Raw genomic sequence first — 23,547 nt, forward strand, 5'->3', positions numbered from 1 at the left:
TAGCCTAACTACTAAGGTGACTTCTTTTGGAAAAACCTATATGGAATCATTCCATACTACATGTATATTTAATGGAATGGATTCTGTTTGTTCCATCAGTCCTGGATAATATTTTGTAAAACTTACAAACTTTCTTTAACTTAGAAAACTTTGTACCCATTTTGAAAAACTTTGTACACATTTTATAAAACTTTGTACACATTTTGAAAAACTTTGTACCCATTTTGAGAAAATTTGTACATATTATGAAAAACTTTGTAAACATTTTATGAAACTTTGTACACATTTTGAAAAACATTGTACACATACCAATCTATTATATAGTAGTAGTGCCTTTCGTATACAAACAAGACTGTAAGTCAATACAAATTTGTTATTATCCCACACTAATACACTTATAAAGTTAGAGGAATGTGAGTTTTTGAAATGGGCTTTGTTCTTCCATCTCCCAGTGACATTTGCTGGTATTTTTTGGTATACAAGGGTTTAAATCAATAGAATTTGTATCCCATGCACAAAAAGTTTTAATGCAGGGGGCTATTGAATGTGCTCATTGTAAACTCTGCAGCCTAGTAGTAGTAATGCCCTTTTAACTATACATGTTTCACTTAAATATTCTTTTATCTTTCCATTCAGACAAATTTGACATAAAATTTGGAACACAAGGGCATAAGTCAATCAATTATTTTATCCCACATGAAGTAATGAGTGAGATATTGAAACAGGCTCCAATCTTCCTTCCATCCTGGATATATCTTTATGAAACTTTGTACATGCATCAACCTATTATAGCAGTTTTTAGTATGCTAAGTGGACATAGAAAAAATCTGGCCTACTATGGCTATGAAATTGGCTCTGTCAGTTGTTCCATCCTGGGTAAAGTTTTACACAAGCAAGATTTTCTGAAGTTTCATGGAATAAAATTTTGAGATGTAGAATTTTTTGGCACCTCAAAAGCATTCTGTTGCCCAGGAAATATTCATTCGTAGTGAGTCACCTCGTGTGATTTAGAGAACTGTTATACTCAGTCAACAACACCACTTGTCTTTTCCAAGAAATTTCCATTTTTGGCTACAATACTTAATTTTATTTTACAGGTGGCAAATCCCGAAATAAGAAAAAACGTGGTAAAGGAAATGATATCTTGGGTGGAGTTAGGTCGAAGGACACGTCTGTTCTCCCTGACGACAAAGATGAAGTTTCCTCCACGACAACCGATTCATCTAATGGTGATAATGAAGACAAGGTAAGTTGGGATCGTAATTTCACAAATTTCTCGCATGGTATGGCACTTTTCAAACAGAAAACTCAGAGGTATTTTTGGAATAGTGGCCTATTTATTGACTTGAAAAATTCAGCTATATTTTGGTACGTGTGACCATGGTTTCTTAAACAGCAGAAAAATCTGGATTTATTACGGTATGGGTGGCCATGGTTATTTAAGACCACAGAGAAATTTGTAAAATAAATTGAAGGCCGTTTCCTTGTCTTCTGCTAGTTCAATACCATTTGTAATCAACCTTATCAGTCAATGCCGTGAATTAGGGTGCCCCACCATAAATAAATATCTACGAATATCCCCAAATATTTCGACAATTATACCACAATATATATATAATAAGCCATAACTTAATTTCTCACATTTATAGTCACTAGATAAATGATCGTGTTATATTTAATATCAATAAAAATATAGACTGGAAAGGTAAATAACAAGTCTAGCCAGTAATCACTTGACAACCGGTCATTTGAGCATGCTCATTCTCTGTGGTGAGTTCAACTTTTGATGGGGGTTTGGATGGCTGAATGGTTAGCACGTGCGCGCTGTATCATAAGGCCTGTCATTGAGTCAACTGGAGTGGTTTCGAATCCCCGATTGTACGTGACAAGGAGTAGGGTCGCCTATCCAACCTCGTGGGTTTTCTCCGGGTCATCCAATTTCCTCCCACTGCTAAAGACCCCTACACGCAAGCGAATTATTGAAATAAAATTAAAATATATGTTTGTCCCGAAATGACCTAGCTTGTGGCGAGTGGACGATAAACCCCATTTCTCTCTCTCTCTCTCTCTCAACTTTTGATGTAGCAAATTTTGGCTGTGTGGGGCACCCTGCTTGAATAATCTCAGATAAACAAGATATATGAAAATCAGTGACCAGCTGTCTAATGTTTTAAAATGAAAGCTTTGTGTTATATAATAACTGTTGATAATTTGTCCTGATCAGTAAATAGAAGCCTGGGGCCAGCAATTAACAAATTATCTTGTACAATCACTCATCTCTTGTCTCTGACAATTATAACATCTTTAAGTTTGAATGTTACTTCATCTGGAAAGATACCATATTACATTATAATTGATCAAATGATCAGGATTTGAATTGAAAATTATCTTAACTCAGGGGTCTTTTTATACTGATTGTCCGTCCATGTTGGGTGGATGTCTTAATGTCAGATTCTTACAGTAAATACTGGTCCTCTTATGAGGACTGGATCTATATTAGGTTTGAGTTTTAAATATTTAAATATTTTTGGACATGATCTTAAATTAACACAAGGTACAGTTTTATGGATACGCAATTATTTGTATCATTTGTGTGATAAAGACGAGAGTATCCTCATCAAAACATGGCATAGTAATAACTTCAGTAAGTAATTGTCTATGCATAGAATTTTACAGTAGAATCTGCATTAAGCAGCCACCCAAGGGAATTTTCACAACTGACCGCTTAACGGTAGTGGCCTCTTAATAAAATCTTGTTGCTTTTTGTGCTGACATAAATTAAATATTATGCTTGGATGCATTGGAAGCGGTAAATTTGACCGTCGCTGAATCTTGCGCCGAACGAAAATTCTTTACTCAAATTTCGGACATAACTTCTGTAAACTTGTCATTTTGTTTAATAAAACAAAAGATTAATTAACAGATAATCCCGGGTTGATTGTTATTTTTACATTTCTTTTTACCTGATCAGTGGGGATCCAGTTAATTAACTACTTCTCACGGGATTAGCGGGGGTGTTACTAAGAACGACAAGATGGTATCATTCAACAATGGCCGTTGAATGGGCGATGTTTTGTTGAATTTATTTGTAAAATAGTGACCGCTGGCCGCGTTAGAGGAGTGACCGTTGAATAAAGAGATGAAACAACAGAATTTCTACGGGGGGAATTTATCGTGACCGCTTACAAGGAGATTTCGCTGAATAGGCGTGGCTGCTCATACAGATTCTACTGTACCTTGTGTTAATTATTTCAATTACTAAATGCCCATAAAAGATGTTTTAAATAGAAACCTTTTTTATCACTGGGTTTTTTTACACCACATCACGTTGGACCAACAAAATATTTTTTCTAAAGAATGTGAGAATTTTTTTTTAGGATGATCCCAAGTTTTTCAATATTTTTATGTTATTGTTTTTAAAGAAATACATAAATTTATAGAATGTAATTTGATTGACATCTGCTCAGTAAGTAAGACGCTGACTTGCTAACCTGGAAGTCCTGTGTTCAATCTTGGTCTTGGTCCAGAAAATTCATCAGGATTTTTTCTGACATGGTTCCCTGTTGTCAGAGGTGCAGGATGGAAATCCTGGCAAGGGACAAGGTATAGTCGTCCGGATAGAACGAACAACCGAGGTCCCAAGTACACTTTGGCATACACTTAAAAGAACATTTGACAGTTACAATTATAAATAAGAGCACGCCGTAGAGCCACTGTCCGAGCATAATTTCCCTCAAAGCACACTCTATGTGCAGAATAGTAGTAGGACGTTAAACCCCATTTCATTTCGTTTCTCCAGCAGTCAATCAGTACTGAACTGAAATAAGAGCCCTGATGGGACTGTTACTCTCTCTATATAGATATTCATGTCAAGATTAATCATACAGCCTGTCATTGAGTCAACAGGTTTTACGTGATAAGGAGTAGGGTCGCCTGTCCAACCTCGTGGGTTTTCTCCGGGTCCTCCGGTTTCCTCCCACTGCTAAAGACCCCTACGCGCAAGCAAATTATTGAAATGAAATTAAACCATATGTTAGTCCCGAAATGACCTAGTTTGTGTCGAGTGGACGTTAAACCCCATTTCTCCCTCTCTCTCATGTCAAGATTATTATTTTTATTTTGAATATTATAAATGTATTTTATTTTTCAGAATTCCAGTGCTCGTGATTCCACACCCGAGCCACCAATTACAACAAATAAATCCAAAAAATTGAAAGTACGAGTTAATGAGCGAACGTCCGTAGATCTTCTCGATGATTTTAATGGCGAGGGTGAATTTTTACTGACTTCAAGATCAAAAGCTCATCGTAAAATACGAGTAAACCCAAACGAGACTTTTGGTGGAAATATCCTCCGACCAAGGTATATAAGAATTTCTTGTCATCTTGTTCTGGATTGTGTTTCAACAGATGGAATTCGAAAAATGTGTAGACTGTAGTGTCTCTGTCGGTGAAGTGTCAAAAGGGTGTATCTAAGAATTTCTAAAGATTAAGAAATAGAACCTTATGCATTTCAAATTTCCACAAATCAAGATACAACATTTGGACACATGATACCCAGAACAGTTCTAATTGGCGTAGAGATACACAGCTTAGACAGAAATGTGCATGTTAATTGGGAGAGTTTAAAAATGCAAAAATGTGTATTTGACTAATTTCCCGAGATACACCCTTTTGACACTTCACCAACGAATATATCTGTCTTCATTAGCCCAGTCAATGCAGAACAATAGGCTATTTTAATTACCCGGCAAGTGCAGAACTGTAGGACGTTAAATCCAATTCCGTTACCTTCCATATTCGAAATTCTTATTTTACTGTTGCTGATAAAACATGAAATTCTCATTTTTGTGTAAAACATGAATTAAATTCTCATATTTGTTTAAAACATGAATTAAATTCTTATTTTTGTAAAAAAAACATGAATAAAAATTCTAATTTTTGTGTAAAACATGAATTAAATTCTCATTTTTTGTGTAAAACATGAATTAAATTCTCATTTTTGTGTAAAACATGAATTAAATTCCAACTTTTCCGAAAAACATTAAATTCTAATTTTTGTGTAAAGCATGAATTAAATTCTAACTTTTCTGTAAAACATGAATTAAATTCTAATTTTTCTGAAAAACATGCATTAAATCAAACCATGCATTGAATTCACATTTCAGTTCCTTAGAACTGCCATATTCCATGGAGAGTAAACCAACGAAGGAAGAAAAATCAGATGAAACAAAAACAAAACGAACATCAAAATCAGCCAAGAAAACAAAAGGTAAAAAAATTATCGTTGTCTTGTGATTTCTATAGAATTTATAAAACTGTCTGTCAATTCTGAAGTAAAGCAAAATTAACAGACTTTTTAATTGTTCAATTGAGAGTTGTAGTGTAGAATTTGTTTTCAACTTATTATCGTGTATGTGTACACACAGACACTATCTCAGTGGGGAAGCTCGATTGAACGTTCTGGAATTTAATCCTTTCTATGGCATAAACAGTGATATTTGAGTGATAAAGAGGATATCCGGCAACATCGGATGTAAGAAAATATCTCATCCAATCATAACCGTCGTAATACATTGGCTGTGTTTAATTAGGTCACGATTCTACTCACACTACCTCAGTTATGGGAACCGACACACTGCCATCTGACTAAAACACAGATCCTATTTCGTTTTGTTTTTTTTATAGTTCAAAATTTTGTTTGTCTACACTACATACACCAGTAGAGGTCATCAGAAGTATAAAAAAATGAAATAAAATATCAATCTGTATTTTAATCCGATTGACAGAAAATCGATGGAAATTCTGTTAATCAGAATGTTTCAGATTACGAATCGAGTATCCCTATCACCTTACTGCTCAATGTAGTTATATAGTATATAGCTTTATGTTGTGTATTATTTGTAAATTGTTGAGTAGTGTAATTATATTATTATAACATAGTATAAAACTGGATATTAATCTCTCAGATTTGAGTACTTCAGGTACTATTTTCAGAAGTCTATTTAGTTACTAAGGTCTAGATAGAAATCACTTGTAAATTAAATACTGTGAAAGATGTATATCTGTCCCAAAATGGTTCAATTACGTTCAGTATTTACAAAATTATTATAACTGGAATGTCATAGATCTATGCTGCTCAAGTGTAACACAGTTCAGCCATCTTTTATTAGTAGTGCAGAAACCTGATGGGTCAAGTTTAATTCCGATTAAATCCAAGACGGGACATTAACAAGCTGGGATATTCTGATTTTGTTTTCTTAATTAAATGTTAAATAATCAATCTGATGACATATTTCGTATTTGAGGTGTATTAAACACATTGATACTTTAAAATGAAATTGGTTTGACACCTTGACCTTTGAAATGGGTGCTTTAATATCCAGTTTTTAGTTGAATGAATGTATACAATTAGATAGAGTAGATCACTATATTTATATTACTTATGCAAATTTAATGTAAAACTTCACTTTAATCTATAAATCTATTGCACAGACCTTTATTTCACTTCTGATGTGTTGTAGGAGCAGGGGGGGTTGGGGTTGCCGAATGAGCGCTTTGCATCATAATGTCTGTCATTGAGTCAAGTGGCATGGTTTTGATTCCCTCGTGTTTTTGTTTTTTTTCCAGATCCTCTGGTTTTCTCCCACTGTTATAGACCCCAATGCGCAAGCAAATTATTGAAATAAAAATAAACCATATTAGTCCTAAAATAACCTAGTTAGTGTCAAGTAGACATTAAACCCCATATCTCTCTCTCTTGTAGGAGCGGACACTTGTTTATTACAGCAGGGTTGGGTGCGTGCGCATTGCATCATAAGGTCTGTTGAGTCAAGTGGTGTGGTTTCGATTCCCCTGCTTGTGCGTGACACAGAGTAGGGTCGCCTGTCCAACCTCATGGGTTTTGCCTAGATCCCCCGGTTTCCTCCTACTTCTAAAGACCCCTACACGCAAGCGAATTAATGAAATAAAATTAACCATATGTTAGTCCCAAAATGACCTAACTTGTGTCCAGTGGATGTACCCCCCCCCCTCTCTCTCTCTCATGTTAAACCCTCATACAACAATATATTGCAATACCTCAAAGTGTATATTGAAATATATAATTGATTTTTTGATTGACTGATGATAGTTTAAACCAGAAACACAACTAAAATTAAATGAACTTACTTTTACATAGTCTTTCAGAATAAAAATTTAATTGCATAGATTTATTCTTAATTTTGATCAAATTGGAATTTAAATGAAGTATGAAATATAAATGTTCATGCTAAATCAGAAATATAATAAAAAACAACCCTGATATTAATCTCTTGAATATATAGACACATTTTATAAATAAGAGTGTTTATTTTTAAATCCATATTTTAAGAAAAACTTAAATTAATTTGTTGAATATTGAGACATGTTTTGATATTAGCTAAGTTCCATTAAGTTTGCATGGGTTTATATTTCCTAATATACTTGTGTTGTTATAATTTGTATTACTTTACTGTTTGCCTGCATGATTTTCATTGGCTGCTGTGTTGTCTTGCTAGGTGCTGTTGTTGTTGTAACCACAGAAACAGACAGCGAGGACCCTGGGAGAGATTCACCACCTCCAGCATGGGACATACCAAATTTTACTCCTGGTTAGCTCCCCCTTTGTGCTATTCCTATTATCAATTTTAAAGGAATTCTTTGCACCTTTTGAACCTTGATCGATGAGCTATTGGATGGACCTTTACAGGCCTTACTTAATTTGTCAAAAAATTGATCGTTCCAGATGGCTTATTCGTGATGTCTTAAAACTAAAATATTTTAAGGATGCCACCTGTTCATTGGCTAAAGATCCAAACAGAGATGAATTCTCTAAACCAATGAAAAGATTGTATCCTTGAAATAAGCAAGTTCAAGTTTTCATTTCACTATTTTGAATTTCTTCATGTTTGCATGTTGGGATTTTAAACACTATTGATTACATTAAAATTACAAGATTTAAACATCTTACCATTATTTTAATGTTTCAAATCAAACCTAGATACTAAATTATGATATTTGAATTTTTCATTTCAATTAAGTTTGATATTGAATTAATAAACAAACAATTCTAAATTAGATTTCTGTCCATTTTTATAGTGTATGAAACAAAAGGCTCAATGGGTGCAAAGTATAAAAGGTTAATTAATAGATACAGGGGAGTTATGTCCCCTACATAGATGCATTGTACTAATGAGTGGTGGATTTAATCAAAACTGTTACTTCACTAATCTTGATCTCCCATCACACTTTTAATCATCAGCACATAATTCTCGTCTCTGATAACCCTGCTGAAAAATGTCTGACAGGCAAAATTTAAAAACAGAAACCCTGATACACACATTGATTTAAAGTTATTTGTAGTTCACTAATTATGTAAATCACTAATTATGTAAATCGAACACCAAAATACAACGAAATAGCCTAATTGTAGAAAGTTTAATGGAGCTGTTGAGTTTGCTAGCAACTCAGCTTAGCAATCTCCTCTGTCTTCATTAATCTGGATACAGCAGAAAGTAGGACATTAAACCCCATTTCATTTCATTTCCCTTAATTTAGTGGTCCCCTAATATAAACATCACTATCCATTTCCCTCAATTGTTTATTTGGTTATCTTCTAATAAACATCACTATCCATTTCACTCAGTTGTTCATTTGGTGGTCCTCTAATATAAACATCACTATTCATTTCCCTCAATTGTTCATTTGGTGGTCCTCTAATATAAACATCACTATTCATTTCCCTCAATTGTTCATTTGGTGGTCCTCTAATAAACATCATTATTACTTCTCTTTCCTAATCCCAGCAAACGTAATCATGTTTATCCAGACCCAAATATAGCATGGCAACTTGTCTTACCATACATAGAAAACTAATCGTTTGCTTTTCTTTGTGTCATAGAAATATATCTTTGGCATCTCCGTTAAAAATCTGATGCGTCATTCAGCACTACAGGAATACCTAACAAACTACAATAATGTGAAAGTTGAATCTCTTATAGGAATATCAGCCCAATAATGGTCCAAGTTTCTGACAGCCTTCCACATAGAATTATCCTGTTTTATTTCCTAAAATATATATATTGGGCATCTCTTTTAAGTCTAATGAGCTTCAGTATTCCAAAATTTACCTCCTATTTAATATTCAAATAAATCTATTGCTCTATTAGTCTAGCCTGGAAAAAACAGTATCAGATGCTTTATATCCAGGCTTCCTATAATCGCCACCTAATTACATGCCCCTTATATAACCGCCTGTATATATACTAGCACCCATCACTACTACATGTAAATCCCTTTATGCATATTATACATATGGATATATTGTTTTGTGAACCCCGTCTTCATTAGCCCAGTCGGGGCAGAACAGTAGGATATTACACCTATTTCATTTCCTTTGTGAATCAGTTTTTACTCCTGTTTTATAAAGAAATTGAAATAATGAAAATGTCGGCCAGATATCAAATGTTTCATTTCCTTTCTAACACAAGAGTTCTCGTGAAAATAACATACGATTTTTCTTTCTTTCATTGTTAAACTAAACTAACCTTCATCTTTTAAATATTTAAACATTTAGATTTTAATTGTTGTAGTTATTGTTGTTGTTTCTTTTTTTCTCTCTGACTTGTTACTAGAACCTGTGAACTTAACATAATAAATTAAAATTGTTGAATTCTAGGAGACCTGACTGCCCTGTCGATCCAAACACAAGACTTTGCTTCCAAGCATATCAAGTCTTTTAGTGGTAATGGTAATGCGAATGGTTTTTCTCCTGATAGTCTGACAAGCTCCAGTCGAAGCAGTAGCTATAGTAGCATCGTTAGCAACAGCAGTAATGGAGTCGACAACAAGTCTAAAAATAGAACAGATAAACGATTTGCTTCTGGCTTTAATCCGTTTTCAGATAATGGAATACCAGGTAGATGATAATAATAATAGATACATTTATATCGTGCCTATTCCTCAAGGCTTGTTCACAGCGCAAGCAAAATGCTTAAGTTTTTGTTTACTGTTTTGTTATGGATTTAAACAGATGAGTTTTTAAGCGGGAAGTCAAAATTGTCCTAGAAGTCACAAAGTGAATTTGGAACGGGAATAAATTAAATCTTTTGTTAGAGGTGTGTCAAAAAGTCGCAAGTTTCAACTGATATTACCAGTAGGAGCATATCAGTTATAGCCTGTTCTACTGTTATGAGTTGTTTCTTTTTTGTGCTTTGGGGGTTGGATGGTCGGACTGTCACTGAGTTAAGGTGGCATGGTTTCAATAACCTGCTTGTACGTGACGTGGCTTGAGATTAGAAGAATTGTATATTTTATCTCACTTTGTCCACATTAAGAGAGAATGTGGCTTGAGATTAGAATTGTATGTTTTATTGCATTATTTATTTTGTATTTTTAGGTCTGTTGGCCAAGCCCGTGTCACCACCCATAGAGAATAAGGGAGGTAATCCATGGACTAATCCCCCAGTAACTAGCAGTCCTATACCAATTGTTGAAAACATGTAAGTCAACTTTTATGTTACTTAAAGTGACTATTTTTTTTTTAAATGGCATTTAGTAATTGGGACACAATCAATTAAAACAATTTTTATGGAATAACAATTACTATGGTTTATTACACTGTGACGCTTCAGCTAGATTTCACAAGTCGTTATCAAGCATATAGATACAAATAAATCAAAACACTTGTTTGATTTATATGCCTGATAATTGTTATTCATATATAATTGATCTATTTGAGTAATTTCTATATTAAAGGTTTTTGATTGCTAGAGACGAGTCATGATCAGCCAGTCATAATCTGTGTTCTACTGAACATTAGTCCCGAAATGACCTAGTTTGTGTCAAGTGGACATTAAACCCCATTTCTCTCTCTCCCTCTCTCTCTCTCTCTCTCTCTCTCTCTAGAAATGTCTTCAGACCAATATGAAATGACAGTAGTGTAGCACCTGGGGACAAAGACACTTGTGTCTCCCTTACAGAATTTCGGTCTAAATTTGACAATATATTTAATAATTGTACTGAATATTAATGTTATATAACAAGGAAAGTTTTAATGTCACTTATATTTGAGCAGAAACATCAATCTAAAAATAAGGAAAGGGCATAATTGTTCCATAATGGAAATTATAGGTTAGAATCCAAAGGAAAATTTGTGCTCTTTACACATGTACCAGTCACTTGCCCTTGCCCCCACCCTGTTACACCACTGTGAAATGGTGTAAAATAAATAGATATAGCAAAATATGGGAGATTGTTACATAGTGTAATTGTCATAATTAAAAGCTTTTCTGTGTTTTTCAGGGGAGTGAATAGTTTTGGTCTACATACAATAGACGAGAACACCCAGTCTAGCTATAACAGTGGTGGACCAGGCAATATTGGATCCTTCTCATCATCAAATGATTTTGGTTACGCAGTAAATGGTAAGGTTATAAAATTTAAATTGCTTTTATTGGCATTTAAGGGGTTGGGTGTCGGAATGGTTTAATTCTTGCAATTTAAATCATAAGGTCGCCATTGAATAGGAGTAGGGTCGTTTGTCCAACCGCATGGATTTTCTCCAGGTCCACCGCTTTCATTCCACTACTAAAATTGAACCATATGTTAGTCCAGAAATGTTTGAGTTGTGTGGATGTTAAACCCTATTTCTCTCTATCTGTCTTCAGGTATTGGTGGATTATATCCTGGCTTCAACACATCCAATCTGGATTCACATCAACAAGCTCAACAACTAACCATGATGCAACAGTTACAAGCAGATCGTAGACGCAGATTCCAAGAGCATCAACTGAAAATGCTTCACCAAGGTAAAGTGCTCTTATATAATGGTATAACCTAACTATTATTATTTTGGTGTATTTATATACCAGATCTTTCACATAAGTGCCCAGATGTTCTTTACAAACTTAAAGAAGATACAATACAAAACAAAACAATAAAATAAAATACATGTAAATAGTCAAAGGAAAAATAAGAATATATAAAATTACTGTAAAAAAAAAAAGAACTATAAAAGCAGCTAAGTTAAGAATTTGGATAAAAAGTCTGAGTTTTGATTTAAAAGTCGAAAATGATGCACAGCTTCCTAGACTCAAAGGTAATTATATCAAGGAATTTAGCGCAATAGAAAGGGGATGCTCGATTCACAGTCCAGAATGTCCCGAATTGACAGAATTGCAATCGAGTGACACGGTATTCAGTCCTGTCACAGTTGTCAGTTCAGACCACGGAGGTGGTGTGAGTAGAATTGTGACGTAATTAAACACAACAAATATGTTTCGCTGCATGGTTGGTTGAAATATTTATTTATTCAGTCGATGCATGCGTTGTAGCCTGAAATCCCCCTTTTCACTCGATTATCACTATTTTGTGGATTGAAAGAATTCCGTTCCAGAATGTTCGATCGAGTAACCCCTTAGAGAATACGATTTATAACCAAACTGTTGCAGGATCGAGACCGGAACTTGTATTCTTGAATTGTACGTCATGTTTACGTGTCCTTGAAAAAGACACGAAATCCATGTATTACAGTCTACCCAGTTATAAATGGTTACCAATAGGATGGTGTATTTAATTACATAAAAAGACTGTCTTTGGGCAGCATAGGTTTCGGGTCTAAGGTTCAAAGAGTTCAGGGTTAAAGGGAGGTAATCATGCTTTTAAATATATTATAATATTATTATTATAGTAACGATACATATCATATATACTATTCAAAAAAAGTAGGGGATATTTGATTTTTAAGTGTTATTAAAGTCACCTAATGAAACTGACGAAGAAACAAATGACAAAATGAAATGAAGTTCACATTCATCGATTTATTCCAAATGATCGTTAGACTAAGTAAGGCACAGACTGACCATTATAAGGGTAAAATGATACCCGGGGTCAAACAGCAAAGTTACCACAGCATCACAACCAAGTCAGTAACGGGTAAATCCTCCTCTGTTTGCCAAACAAGCATTGATCCGACGTGGCATACTCCTAATGAGACGTCTAAGGTCATTTTGGTCCAGATTGTTCCATTCCTGTTGCAACGCAGCAGCAAGTTCTTGGACATTGGCAGGACGTTGTTGACGTTGACGTAACCTCTGTCCAAGCATGTCCCAGACATGCTCGATGGGGGAGAGGTCGGGACTCAGTGCTGGCCAAGGTAATGTGGTGATGTTCTGTTGTTGGAGGTAACCTGTAACGATCCTGGCCCTGTGACATCTTGCGTTGTCATCCTGGAAGATGAAACGGCGGCCATGACGTCGTGCGAACGGCACCACATGGACTGCCAAGATGTTGTCCCGGTAGTACTGGCCTGTAACACGCACTGCAACAACATGTAAAGCCGTTCTTCCAGCAACAGTGATGCCTCCCCACACCATAACAGAACCACCCCCAAATCGATCATGTCTGATGACGTTAACGTCTTGGAAGCGCTCGTTTCGACAACGCCACACCCTCCTACGTCTGTCCAAAAAATCAACAGTGAACCTTGACTCATCTGAAAACATCACATTGCTCCAGCGTCGATTATCCCAGTGTTGACGATCCCTACACCAACGACGTCTTGTCTGAATGTGATGATCTCTCAAACAAGGGATCACGCGAGGACGTCGGGCGCGAAGGTGACCCCTATGCAGTCGATTCCGAATCGTCTGGCCACTCACTCTCACACCAGTGTCTGTTTGAAGACGAGCGCTGATCTGATTTGCTGTGATGACACGATTTCTCAAGGCCAAGGTACGGATAAATCGATCCTGGGCTTGAGTTGTCGCCCTTGGTCGACCTGAGCGTGGTCTGTCCTGTACAGATTGTGTATCACGGTATCTGGACCATAGCCTGCTTATGACAGACTGAGAAACATTCATCGTCCGCGCCACAACCGCCTGTATTGTGCCGATCTGTAGCATGCCAAGGGCACGTAACCTTTCATTTTGGGTAAGCCGACGCATATCAAAATTTGTTTTCTGGTCACTAAAACAATTAAACTGATGTTTCCACCCTGGAATTCAATGCCACAATGACTGTAACATTCAAAGTCAGAGTCGTGCAAATCTTGGGTTGAACCCCCATGATGATCCCAAGCATCACCTGCATTCCATGCGGTAGCTATTGGTGCGTTTGGGCGTCACATGTAAGTGGAAATGTTTCTTCTGTTAGGTTCTATAGTGACTTTTTTCGTAGTCATTTGCATATTTTAGTATTATGCCCCCAAAATCAAATATCCCCTACTTTTTTTGAATAGTATACGTATCATAATACAGGACACAGGTGTCGTGTTACAATACGAATCGCAATACAGATTCAGGTCACAAATTTAACAGCAGAGTGAGCAGCTGAAATTTTTGTATTGATTGTCACTCTTCGTGGATTGCCACTGTTCTTAGATTGTCACTCTTCGTGGTGGATTGTCACTGTTCTTAGATTGTCACTCTTCGTGGTGGATTGTCACTTCGTAGATTGTCACTCTTTGTGGCGGATTGTCACTGTTCTTAGATTGCCACTCTTCGTGGTGGTTTGTCACTGTTCTTAGGTTGTCACTCTTCGTGCTAGATTGTCACTCCTCTTGAATTGCCACTCTTCATAGATTGTAAGTTTTGAATTCCAGAATATTCAAATACCTTGTGATTTCAGTTCTTTTGGAATCTGCCAATCCCTTCTTCACAATTGATAAATATATATTTCAGGACAAGATTGGCCCGGATTTGATGTACCTCCAGTTAGAAGTGAGAGTTTGTGGGATTCACCCCTCGACACCACTTCTTGGTCATCGGCCACAGATTCACCACCTAATCCTAATGTAAGTTCATGGAAAAACATCCAGTTTTATAGAAGAGACAAAAACAAAAATCAATGGCAACCTGTAGTCAAGAACTCTGACAGATGAAATCTGTTAGAGAGTGTTGTCAATCGGGTGTTGAATCCATGCCTTTACTAGTTAGGATGGTTAGGTGGCTGAATGGTCTAACACTTGCACTTTAGATCATTAGGTCTGTCATTGAGTCCAGTGGTAACGTTTTGATACCAGGTTTGTACGTGACAAAGAGTAGAGTGAATTTTCAAAACATTCGCCAAAGAACTAAAAAGCAGAAATTTAATACGGTGCATGATTATATTAAAAATTTCATTCAAATTACTTTATTCTCGACAAAGTTATGAGTGTTGGGAGATGTAGCGTAGATTGTTTATTATTGTATTAATGGTACTTGACAACCGAGACTAAATCTTGATTATCCAATCTTCTGCCATCCGATGAACTTAAGAGTTAATTATACTGATTATGGGCTTTTCATGTTAATAAATGTCTAAATAATAATTTATATAACATTTGAATCCAAAAGAAAGCCTGCAATAGGCAGTTTTAGCTCTTACATAATGTATCTTTAATCAAATATCTGCTTGATCAAGACAAGAGAACCCGGTTGCCAGAAATAAACTTCTATTACATATAAGTGTGTCATGTGTTGTTAAATTCTGTGTTGCCATAACGATATATTTTATTTATAGTCTGGTGGTTTCTGGAACACTATCACTAACTCGGCTACAAGCGGATGGAATTCCTTTGCTTCCATTTGGGGGAATACCCCTAGTACTAGCGCTGGCAACACCATACCAACTGATTCTACCATGAATGACAGTGGCTCCTCCTTCTCGGGTTCTAACAGCCCAACTATTCCGGTAATTATTTCTATTTTAAATGAAATTAAAAACTTTGGCTATTTTAGAAATAACAATATATATATCAATGAGAATTTTCACACTATCACTCAAGCGCCACCTGTAAGTGTTAGGTAAAATCTTTTGGTACGATTGAATCCAAACCGTGACATAATCTACCATTGATATTTTGGTGTGTTTTCTTAAATATACATTATGTAAGAGCTAAATCTGCCTTTTGCAGGTCTTTCTTTATGCCTTAAATGTTATATAAACTATTAATTAGACATTTATTAACATGACAAGACCATGATCAACTCTCTATGCCATCTGATGGGTACAATTGGAATCCGATCTGTTCATGATTAACTGTAAGAATGGATAATCAAGACTTTGTTTATTATTGTAACAATGGTAACAATGACAATTGAGGCTACAGTGTTTTTTAAATTCGGTTTTCTTGGTTCAGAGTGAAGTAATTTGACTGAAATTTTTTTAACTGTTATAGCGAGAACTGTCAGCTCTTTATCTAATCTTCCAATGTTGCTTTAATTTTCTTTTTAATTAATTTTCTTTTTTTCATTATCTATTTTTTAACTATTATAGCTGAAACGGACAGCTCTTTATCTAAATGTTACATAATGTATCTTTAAATAAAATCTTTGTCTTGTAAGCTGTGAAGAATTAGGTATTGTCCAGAAATTGTGTAATTGTTATCAGCAACCTTAATTAAATTGTTCTTTTGTTCTACAGATAACAACGGCAAGTGGTGCAAGTTTCCATCCATTTGGTCCTGTACAGGACATCTGGGGACCTGGATCTACCAATAACAGTTCTAGTAGTTGGGGAAAATTTACACCCACCCAGGAAGAAGAGGAGAAGAAACAATAGAATTACTTCCCTTTGAACAACTAGTCCTTGAGAGTTAATTATCCTCCTCTTATTGTGGTTTTAGATTAGAAATGATTTGTTAGATCTCCTTATATTGTGTGCTCTATCTTTCTGTAAGTGAACATATGATATATAGGACTGGCTTTATTCAATTTTTCAACATTTGGCTGAGTTGACAGTTTGTTAAAATTTGCTCGAAACCTTTGTATGTAATGTGTAGATCTTAATTTTAAAAACGCACCAGATGGATGGGGAAGAGAAAGAAGGCATTAATTTTACTCTAAATATACCAATAATTAGGTATTATTGATAGTTAACAAAAATTTCATTGGTGTTGTTACAAGCAGTTATCAAGTTTTGACAAGAGTCTAGTGGTTCAGACTTGACGAAAAACCGAGGTCATGTGTACACCTTGGTGTGTACATAGAGATCCCTTGACAGTTTTAATTTGAAATAAGAATATGACCTTGTCTGAGCAAAATTTCCCCTTATTTCATTTCTTGAAATCTAAAATGTGCATTATTGCTTTGTAGTATCTTTATAGGCTTCATTTTCATTTCTCCTTTGATCATTTGTCCATGTATTGCTTACTCCCTCTATTACTATCCTATCTTCTTCTTTCTATCCTTTCCGCAACTCTTTTAAATGTTTCTTTTCCTTATGTAGCTTTGCTTCATTCCTTCTTCTGTCTTTCATTCAAAACCCCTTTATCTCCTCCCTGCTGTGTCTCTTTTGCTTTTTATTCCTTCTTATTCCACTCATCAGATTTGATAAATTGAATAAAGCCAATAATTGATCAGACAACCTTGTCCACTAATCATCTCAATATTTGGTTAAATATTGAAATTTATGGTTTACAAACAGTGAACATTTTTAACAGAATAATTATACCTCTTGAACAAAATCTGTGTATAAGATGCACCAATTAATTATCTGCTTTATTTTATCATGTATAAGAGGTGTGTTTCTCCATGAATATAAATAACAAACTCTGTGTATAAGATGCACCAAACAAGATAACAAATTCTGTGTATAAGATGCACCAAACAAAATAACAAATTCTGTGTATAAGATGCACCAAACAAAATAACAAATTCAATGTGTAAGATGCATCCTTTCTAATACCAACAATTACTTTAGTTTAGACCTTTGTATTGTTTGTGAACCATCAAATTTTATATCTAACCTTTTATTGTGTACCCTTTTATATAGGTTAAAACATTCATAATGTCATCATTAACCTTTCAAGGATACTCATGATAAATGACTTCAGATATTTTAATTGTGACAAATTCGGTTAAGTAAAGTTGAGCTCAGTTTTTGGGTGTTAAATTTATTTTTCTTCTCATAGTGTAAAGGTTTTAACATATGTCTAGATAGTATTTGGAGAAAACTGACTTGCAAAAAGGTATTTTGCTGAGAGATGTTTTTTTAAGATCAGACATAATTTTAATAACGTGTAATTTGCAGAGATATGTTTCAAAATTAGGATGAAATTCAAAAATAATTTCATGAAGAAGATATATATATATATATATATATATATATACACATGTACGTACATTACCGATATAACACATGTATTCTCTTATTACAATTACTCTGATTAGAAAAATAAATTTATTTTCATGAAGACATAGAGCTCCTTTATAAACTGAAACTCCCTCGTACACTACAGTCCTGGAGTTTAGAACTATAATCGCCGAACACCGCGGAAAAACACTCTATTTCACGGTGGAATCTTGGAGAATCGCTAGCGAAACGGCAGCTAGCCAAATCACCGCGAAATAGGGTGTTTCGCGGTGAATTATGGTGTTTCGTGGTGAAACACGGTGAATCGCTTGAGTGCCGATATCATCCCGATGTAAGCATGTTGACGAAAAATGTAATTTATTTAAGTTGAGTACAAGATATGTTAACCGTTAACCGTTATTTCTAACACACTGTACATGTATAACGTGGTGCCACAATGTACGTGTATGCAAACAATGAATAACTTACAATTTTTTAAACGTATCATTTCATCTTATTGGCTGCTATCAAATCCAAACTTTAAATTATATTCGATGAGATTTTACACATAACTTCATTACTCGCAGCTTCAGTTAATCTAAATCAACCATTCATAAATCACAGTGCCATACATGTAAATCACTCCGCAATGGGGTTAACCGTACGTTAATAATTGATAATTTTGTTTGTTTTAATATGCATCTGCTTTCTTTGAAATAATAAAGCGTTATGTACTTACCCGTGGTATTGTTTCATCATGAAGCCCATCAAAGAAAAACAATTAAATTGTTGATGTTATAAAGATAAATATTTGCTAATATGTACTTACCGGCAGCGGCCATTCCAGCTATGAATATACTCATCTATAAATTATTCGCCTCTTTGTATTGTGATTTAATCATAAATAACATATTGTCTGTATTATATTTTTAAAATGAATAAGTCAAGCCTTATAATGTAATTTAATTGGTCCGAGTGGTTCTTTGGGTTTGTCCGAGTAGCAAAGATAAATATGGGACCGATATTATGCAATATCGATGCGGGTTCAACCACGAAACTTGCGTATTCACCGTCTAGTATAACTTTCGAGCTTCTGATATCTAGATTTTAAACGCAAACATACATGTATGTATAAGCTTATAGATTGCAGCTACACAGGGTACATGTATATGCAGTAGGAAATCGACAAGTTGGACGTACAAAAGAATGGAATCATTCAGAAAGTGTACTCAAAATAAGTAAATTATAACGGGGTGAAGACGAGAATTAACACACTCATGGATATTGTATAAATATATGAGGCGCATGTAATGTACACGTATGTGTGTGTGAAATGGCTTTATTCAATATCTGCTCCCACCGAAATGAATTGGGTGACATAAAGTAGATGTATATTGTCACAGCGGATATTATTCGCCGAGTAAAACAGCGTAAGAATATACATGTAGTCCCAATCTTTTGCCGCGTTTCTGACCATGTAAGGGACCCGCGGAGTGATTTACTGTACGTGCTGTATGGATAATTGATTTAGATTAACCAAAGCTGCGAGTAATGAAGTATTGTGTAAAAGCTCATCGTATATAATTTAAAGTTTGGATTTGATAGTAGCCCCAAATTTACGGATTACATCTAAGTTATAGACGAAGATGAATTGTTATGTTTAAAAAATTGTAAGTTGTTCATAGTTTGCATACATTTTGGCCGGCGTTATGTATGTATAAAGTGCGGTAAATGTCTTCCCGAGATTACCTAACTCATTTGTTATTCAAACCTGTCTGTACATTATACATGTACACGTTTCCTGGGAGCATTACTATATTACAACTCCTTTAATTTATTATAGACAATATTAGTTCGACCCTAGCTTAAGGTAGGCTCGCGAATTCCTTGCGGGAAGCACGGCAAAACACGATGTATTCTTCTTATTGAAACACGGTGAATTCCTAGAGAAACACGGCGAATTCCTAGAGAAACACGGTGAATTCCTAGCGACTAAATTCCTGTAGATGACTAAAAACAGTTCCATGGTAACCAGATAGGGGATTATTTTAACCTGTCTAAGTATAGCTATGAAACAACTAATTCAAATATTTACTTATATTAAAATAGTTGATTCTGGTACCCTAAGCTGTGTTATTGCATTTGAAATTGAAAATTAAATTGTGTAAAAACATGTATACAAGTGTATTTTTACCAAGTTTTTTTTTACTCAAAAGTGTCGTTTTATCCATAATTTAGAATGAAAAATTTCATGGAGCCCTTTTCACGAAAAATTTAAACTACATTAGGAGCCAAAAGCTGGAAAGGGAAATTAGGAATTAAATCACTACCTTTATTGTCAGCCAATAGAAAATCACTACCTCTATCCTCAGCCAATAAAAAAAAAAGTGTGGTACCTTGACTTGAGACTTGCAACCAATGAAAAATCAGAATCTTATTAAGATTTCCGGGTTTATGTATCCCCTGATCTGTAACCATGGAAACTGTTTAATACCCCGATATTGAACTATAAACATGGTTATAACTAGACTAATTACACGGTTTGACAGATTGTAACCTATTATTTGATGGAAGGAAAAAAAATGTTATATTGTAGAATTAATGTGACCTGTGATAGCAAAATAAGTCAGATGTCCCAAGTCTTTTTTACGATATGAACAAAATACGTTAAAATAGGCTAATGATATAACATAAAACTATAACACGAAATGTAGAAGTTCATATTTGAGAAGTAAATGAAATTAAAATTTTAAATATTTTTCATCTATTTCCATTTGTTCATATATTATTATGGTAAACAAAGACTTGTGACTTCAGACTCATTTTCCTTTCGCGAGTCACAAATATTTAAAATTTAATTTTTTGTAAAATTATTTATTGAATTGTTAGAGATGAATTGCAATTCTCATTGTTTTCTGTTTTGGTCAAGAAAACCAATTATTTTGTTAATGCATTATTTTTAGTTTTTAATAGAAAGAATTTGTACCTTAAATACTTTACTACAAAAATTGAACGAAAACCATTATTTTTGTTAATCAGTTTTTATACGCCCACATTGAAATGTGGTCGTATATTGTCGTCGCCCCCGTCCGTCCGTCGTCCACAAGCTTGTGGACACTCTAGAGGCCAAAGTTAATATCCGATTGACTTTAAATTTATACACAGTGCTTAAGGTCATGAGACGAAGAATCCTATTGATTTTCAGCAATTTACGATAATTACTGCCAGAGTTATGGCCCTTGATCACTTTGAAAAATCTTGTGGACGCTCTAGAGGCCAAAGTTATTATCCGATTGACTTTAAATTTATACACAGTGTTTAAGGTCATGAGACGAAGAAGCCTATTGATTTTCAGCGATTTCTGATAATTACTGCCAAAGTTATGGCCCTTATCACTTTGAAAAATCTTGTGGACGCTCTAGAGGCCAAAGTTAATATCCGATTGACTTCAGATTGATACACAGAGTTTAAGATCTTGAGACGAACAAGTATATTGGTTTTCAAAGAATTTTTATGACTTGGAACAGCTAAATCCATGATACAATATTAAAAGTTTTGTATACAAAACGTTAGCATGGGGAAGAACTTTATAAAAACCAAACAAATTCTAATGGTTTTCTGAGTTGTTGCTCTTAATCAGATTTTTAGTGTATTATAAATGTTTCATTACCGAAAAAAGTAAAAATATACGACAACTCTTGTTGACTGCCCGGACGATTTAGCTGCTGTGGGCGTATGTTTCGTTGCCTGGCAACCATCTTTAATTTTTAATACAGAATGATTTTGTACAAGTAGAATATGTTTTCTGAACTTAAAAAATTCAGAGCAATCTCAATTTTCTTTAATTTCAGAAACAAGTATTTTAAATTTCTGATTATTAAAGTTTTTCAACAATCACAGATACCTAGATGTGATTAGCTATTTTTGATTCAGTACGATATTTGAATTAGAATATTTTATTTAGTTACAGATATTTATTTTTGTTGCACAGTAAAACCATGTGTAAAAAAAAATAATTTGGTAATGCTAAATCTGTTTATCAATTTCAAACTTAGATTTTAAGATTACTTTTGATTGGTTTAGATGTGAACCAGTAGAAAACTGTGTTTTATTAGATTTAGCTGTAAGAGTATTTGTGATTGGATTAGTAGTTAACCAGGAGTTGACGTATAACATTTTTAATTGGTTAAGAAGTTAACCAATGAGTGATGTCCATTTTCTTGGATACATTACACCTTATTGTGACGTGTTAATTGTGGTAACCTTTGACCCCCAACCAGGATGAATAGCAAGTGGCTCCACCTGGTCTATTATTTTGTCTTTTGATTGGTCTGTTTAAAGTGCTGATATTCATAACTTCTGCTGCGATGGAAAAAATATCCATTTTAAGAAAAATAAAAATTTCTTTGTTTTTACTGCAATACTGTATTATTTGTTTTTAAAATTATATCTCCATCTCTCTGTTTATCCCCTCCTCCACAATCTGTTGTAAACGCTCCGAGAGAGTGAGAGACAAATGGGGTTTAACTCCAGTAAACACAAACTAGGTCACCTTGGGAGTCCCTCACATGATACAATTTTATTCAATTAATTCGCTTGTGCAAAAGTGTCTCTAGCATTGGGAGAAAACCCAGAGATTACATTTAGCATATCATCTTTTTAAATTTATATGGGCTTACATCAGTGAAACAAACGGTTTATTCTATAACTATTGCTCTTTCTGAATCATTGGTCATCTGATCTGTTTGAAATGTATAGATTAATGAGAAGGTCAGGGAGGAAGGCACTGGTTCACTAACCAAGAGGTCTCGGATTGCTCCCAGTGCTGGCAGAGAATTTTTCTTTGGATTTTTAGGCGTGGTTCCCCCTTATCAGTGGTGCAGGACAAAGTGTCTAGCAAGGACAGTTTCTAGTTGTTCAGATAGGATGGAAAACCAAATTCCCATGTGCACATTGGTTAGGGTGACCACCTTTTCTTGATTACATTGCTGGACATTTTGGAAAAAATAGCCTATATTTTGCTCAAAAACCCTCTTGTTTTCTGAGGAGTCGCTCACCAAGAGCAACATAGGCATAAAACCGCCTTTGAAAAATTCTGAAAACTAGAAGCCTGGAAACGCCATTTCCAGCAATCTGGTACTAAAATACACTGATTTTGTAGTGATAACATGTAATTTTCTCCTGAATGTATAACATCTCAAGATAGTTTAATGAGTTTATGATCTATGATGAAGCAAAGACAATAGACATTGAAAGATATGTTACTAAAACTTCAAGATTTAAAAGAGTAGTTTTTGTTCGACTTCGCGGCTTCTAAGAATTTGTGATTTATTAATATATACTTGTGAAGCTCCTGACAAGAATATTTAAAGTTTAATTAAATTTGAATCTCATATCTGTCGTCTCTCAAATAATATTTCATCAGTAAAAATATGCACTCAATATAAGCCTTACAAACTGGCATGGAAAGTAATTT

The 23,547-nt window shown here is 34.6% G+C and overlaps 1 protein-coding gene across 3 annotated transcripts in view; it reads left to right on the top strand.

The window, feature by feature from the left end:
- The window catches only part of LOC126831119 (transmembrane protein 131), a 77,569-nt gene extending 55,077 nt beyond the window's left edge, over positions 1-22,492 (top strand). The window contains exons 29-39 of one of the 3 annotated variants that reach the window (XM_050561753.2): positions 1,098-1,246; positions 4,151-4,362; positions 5,168-5,271; positions 7,538-7,630; positions 9,697-9,936; positions 10,417-10,519; positions 11,322-11,443; positions 11,687-11,827; positions 14,699-14,811; positions 15,519-15,689; positions 16,422-22,492. In XM_050561753.2, coding sequence (XP_050417710.1) covers positions 1,098-1,246; positions 4,151-4,362; positions 5,168-5,271; positions 7,538-7,630; positions 9,697-9,936; positions 10,417-10,519; positions 11,322-11,443; positions 11,687-11,827; positions 14,699-14,811; positions 15,519-15,689; positions 16,422-16,559 — 1,586 coding nt within the window. In that variant the 3' untranslated portion in view covers positions 16,560-22,492. The remainder of the gene's footprint in view (positions 1-1,097; positions 1,247-4,150; positions 4,363-5,167; positions 5,272-7,537; positions 7,631-9,696; positions 9,937-10,416; positions 10,520-11,321; positions 11,444-11,686; positions 11,828-14,698; positions 14,812-15,518; positions 15,690-16,421) is intronic. The other 2 variants (XM_050561755.2, XM_050561754.2) reach the window with 2 other exon arrangements.
- Positions 22,493-23,547: the final 1,055 nt, after the last annotated feature.

The sequence above is a fragment of the Patella vulgata genome, chromosome 8, assembly GCF_932274485.2.
Source record: "Patella vulgata chromosome 8, xgPatVulg1.2, whole genome shotgun sequence".
In the NCBI taxonomy this organism is placed as follows: domain Eukaryota; kingdom Metazoa; phylum Mollusca; class Gastropoda; family Patellidae; genus Patella; species Patella vulgata.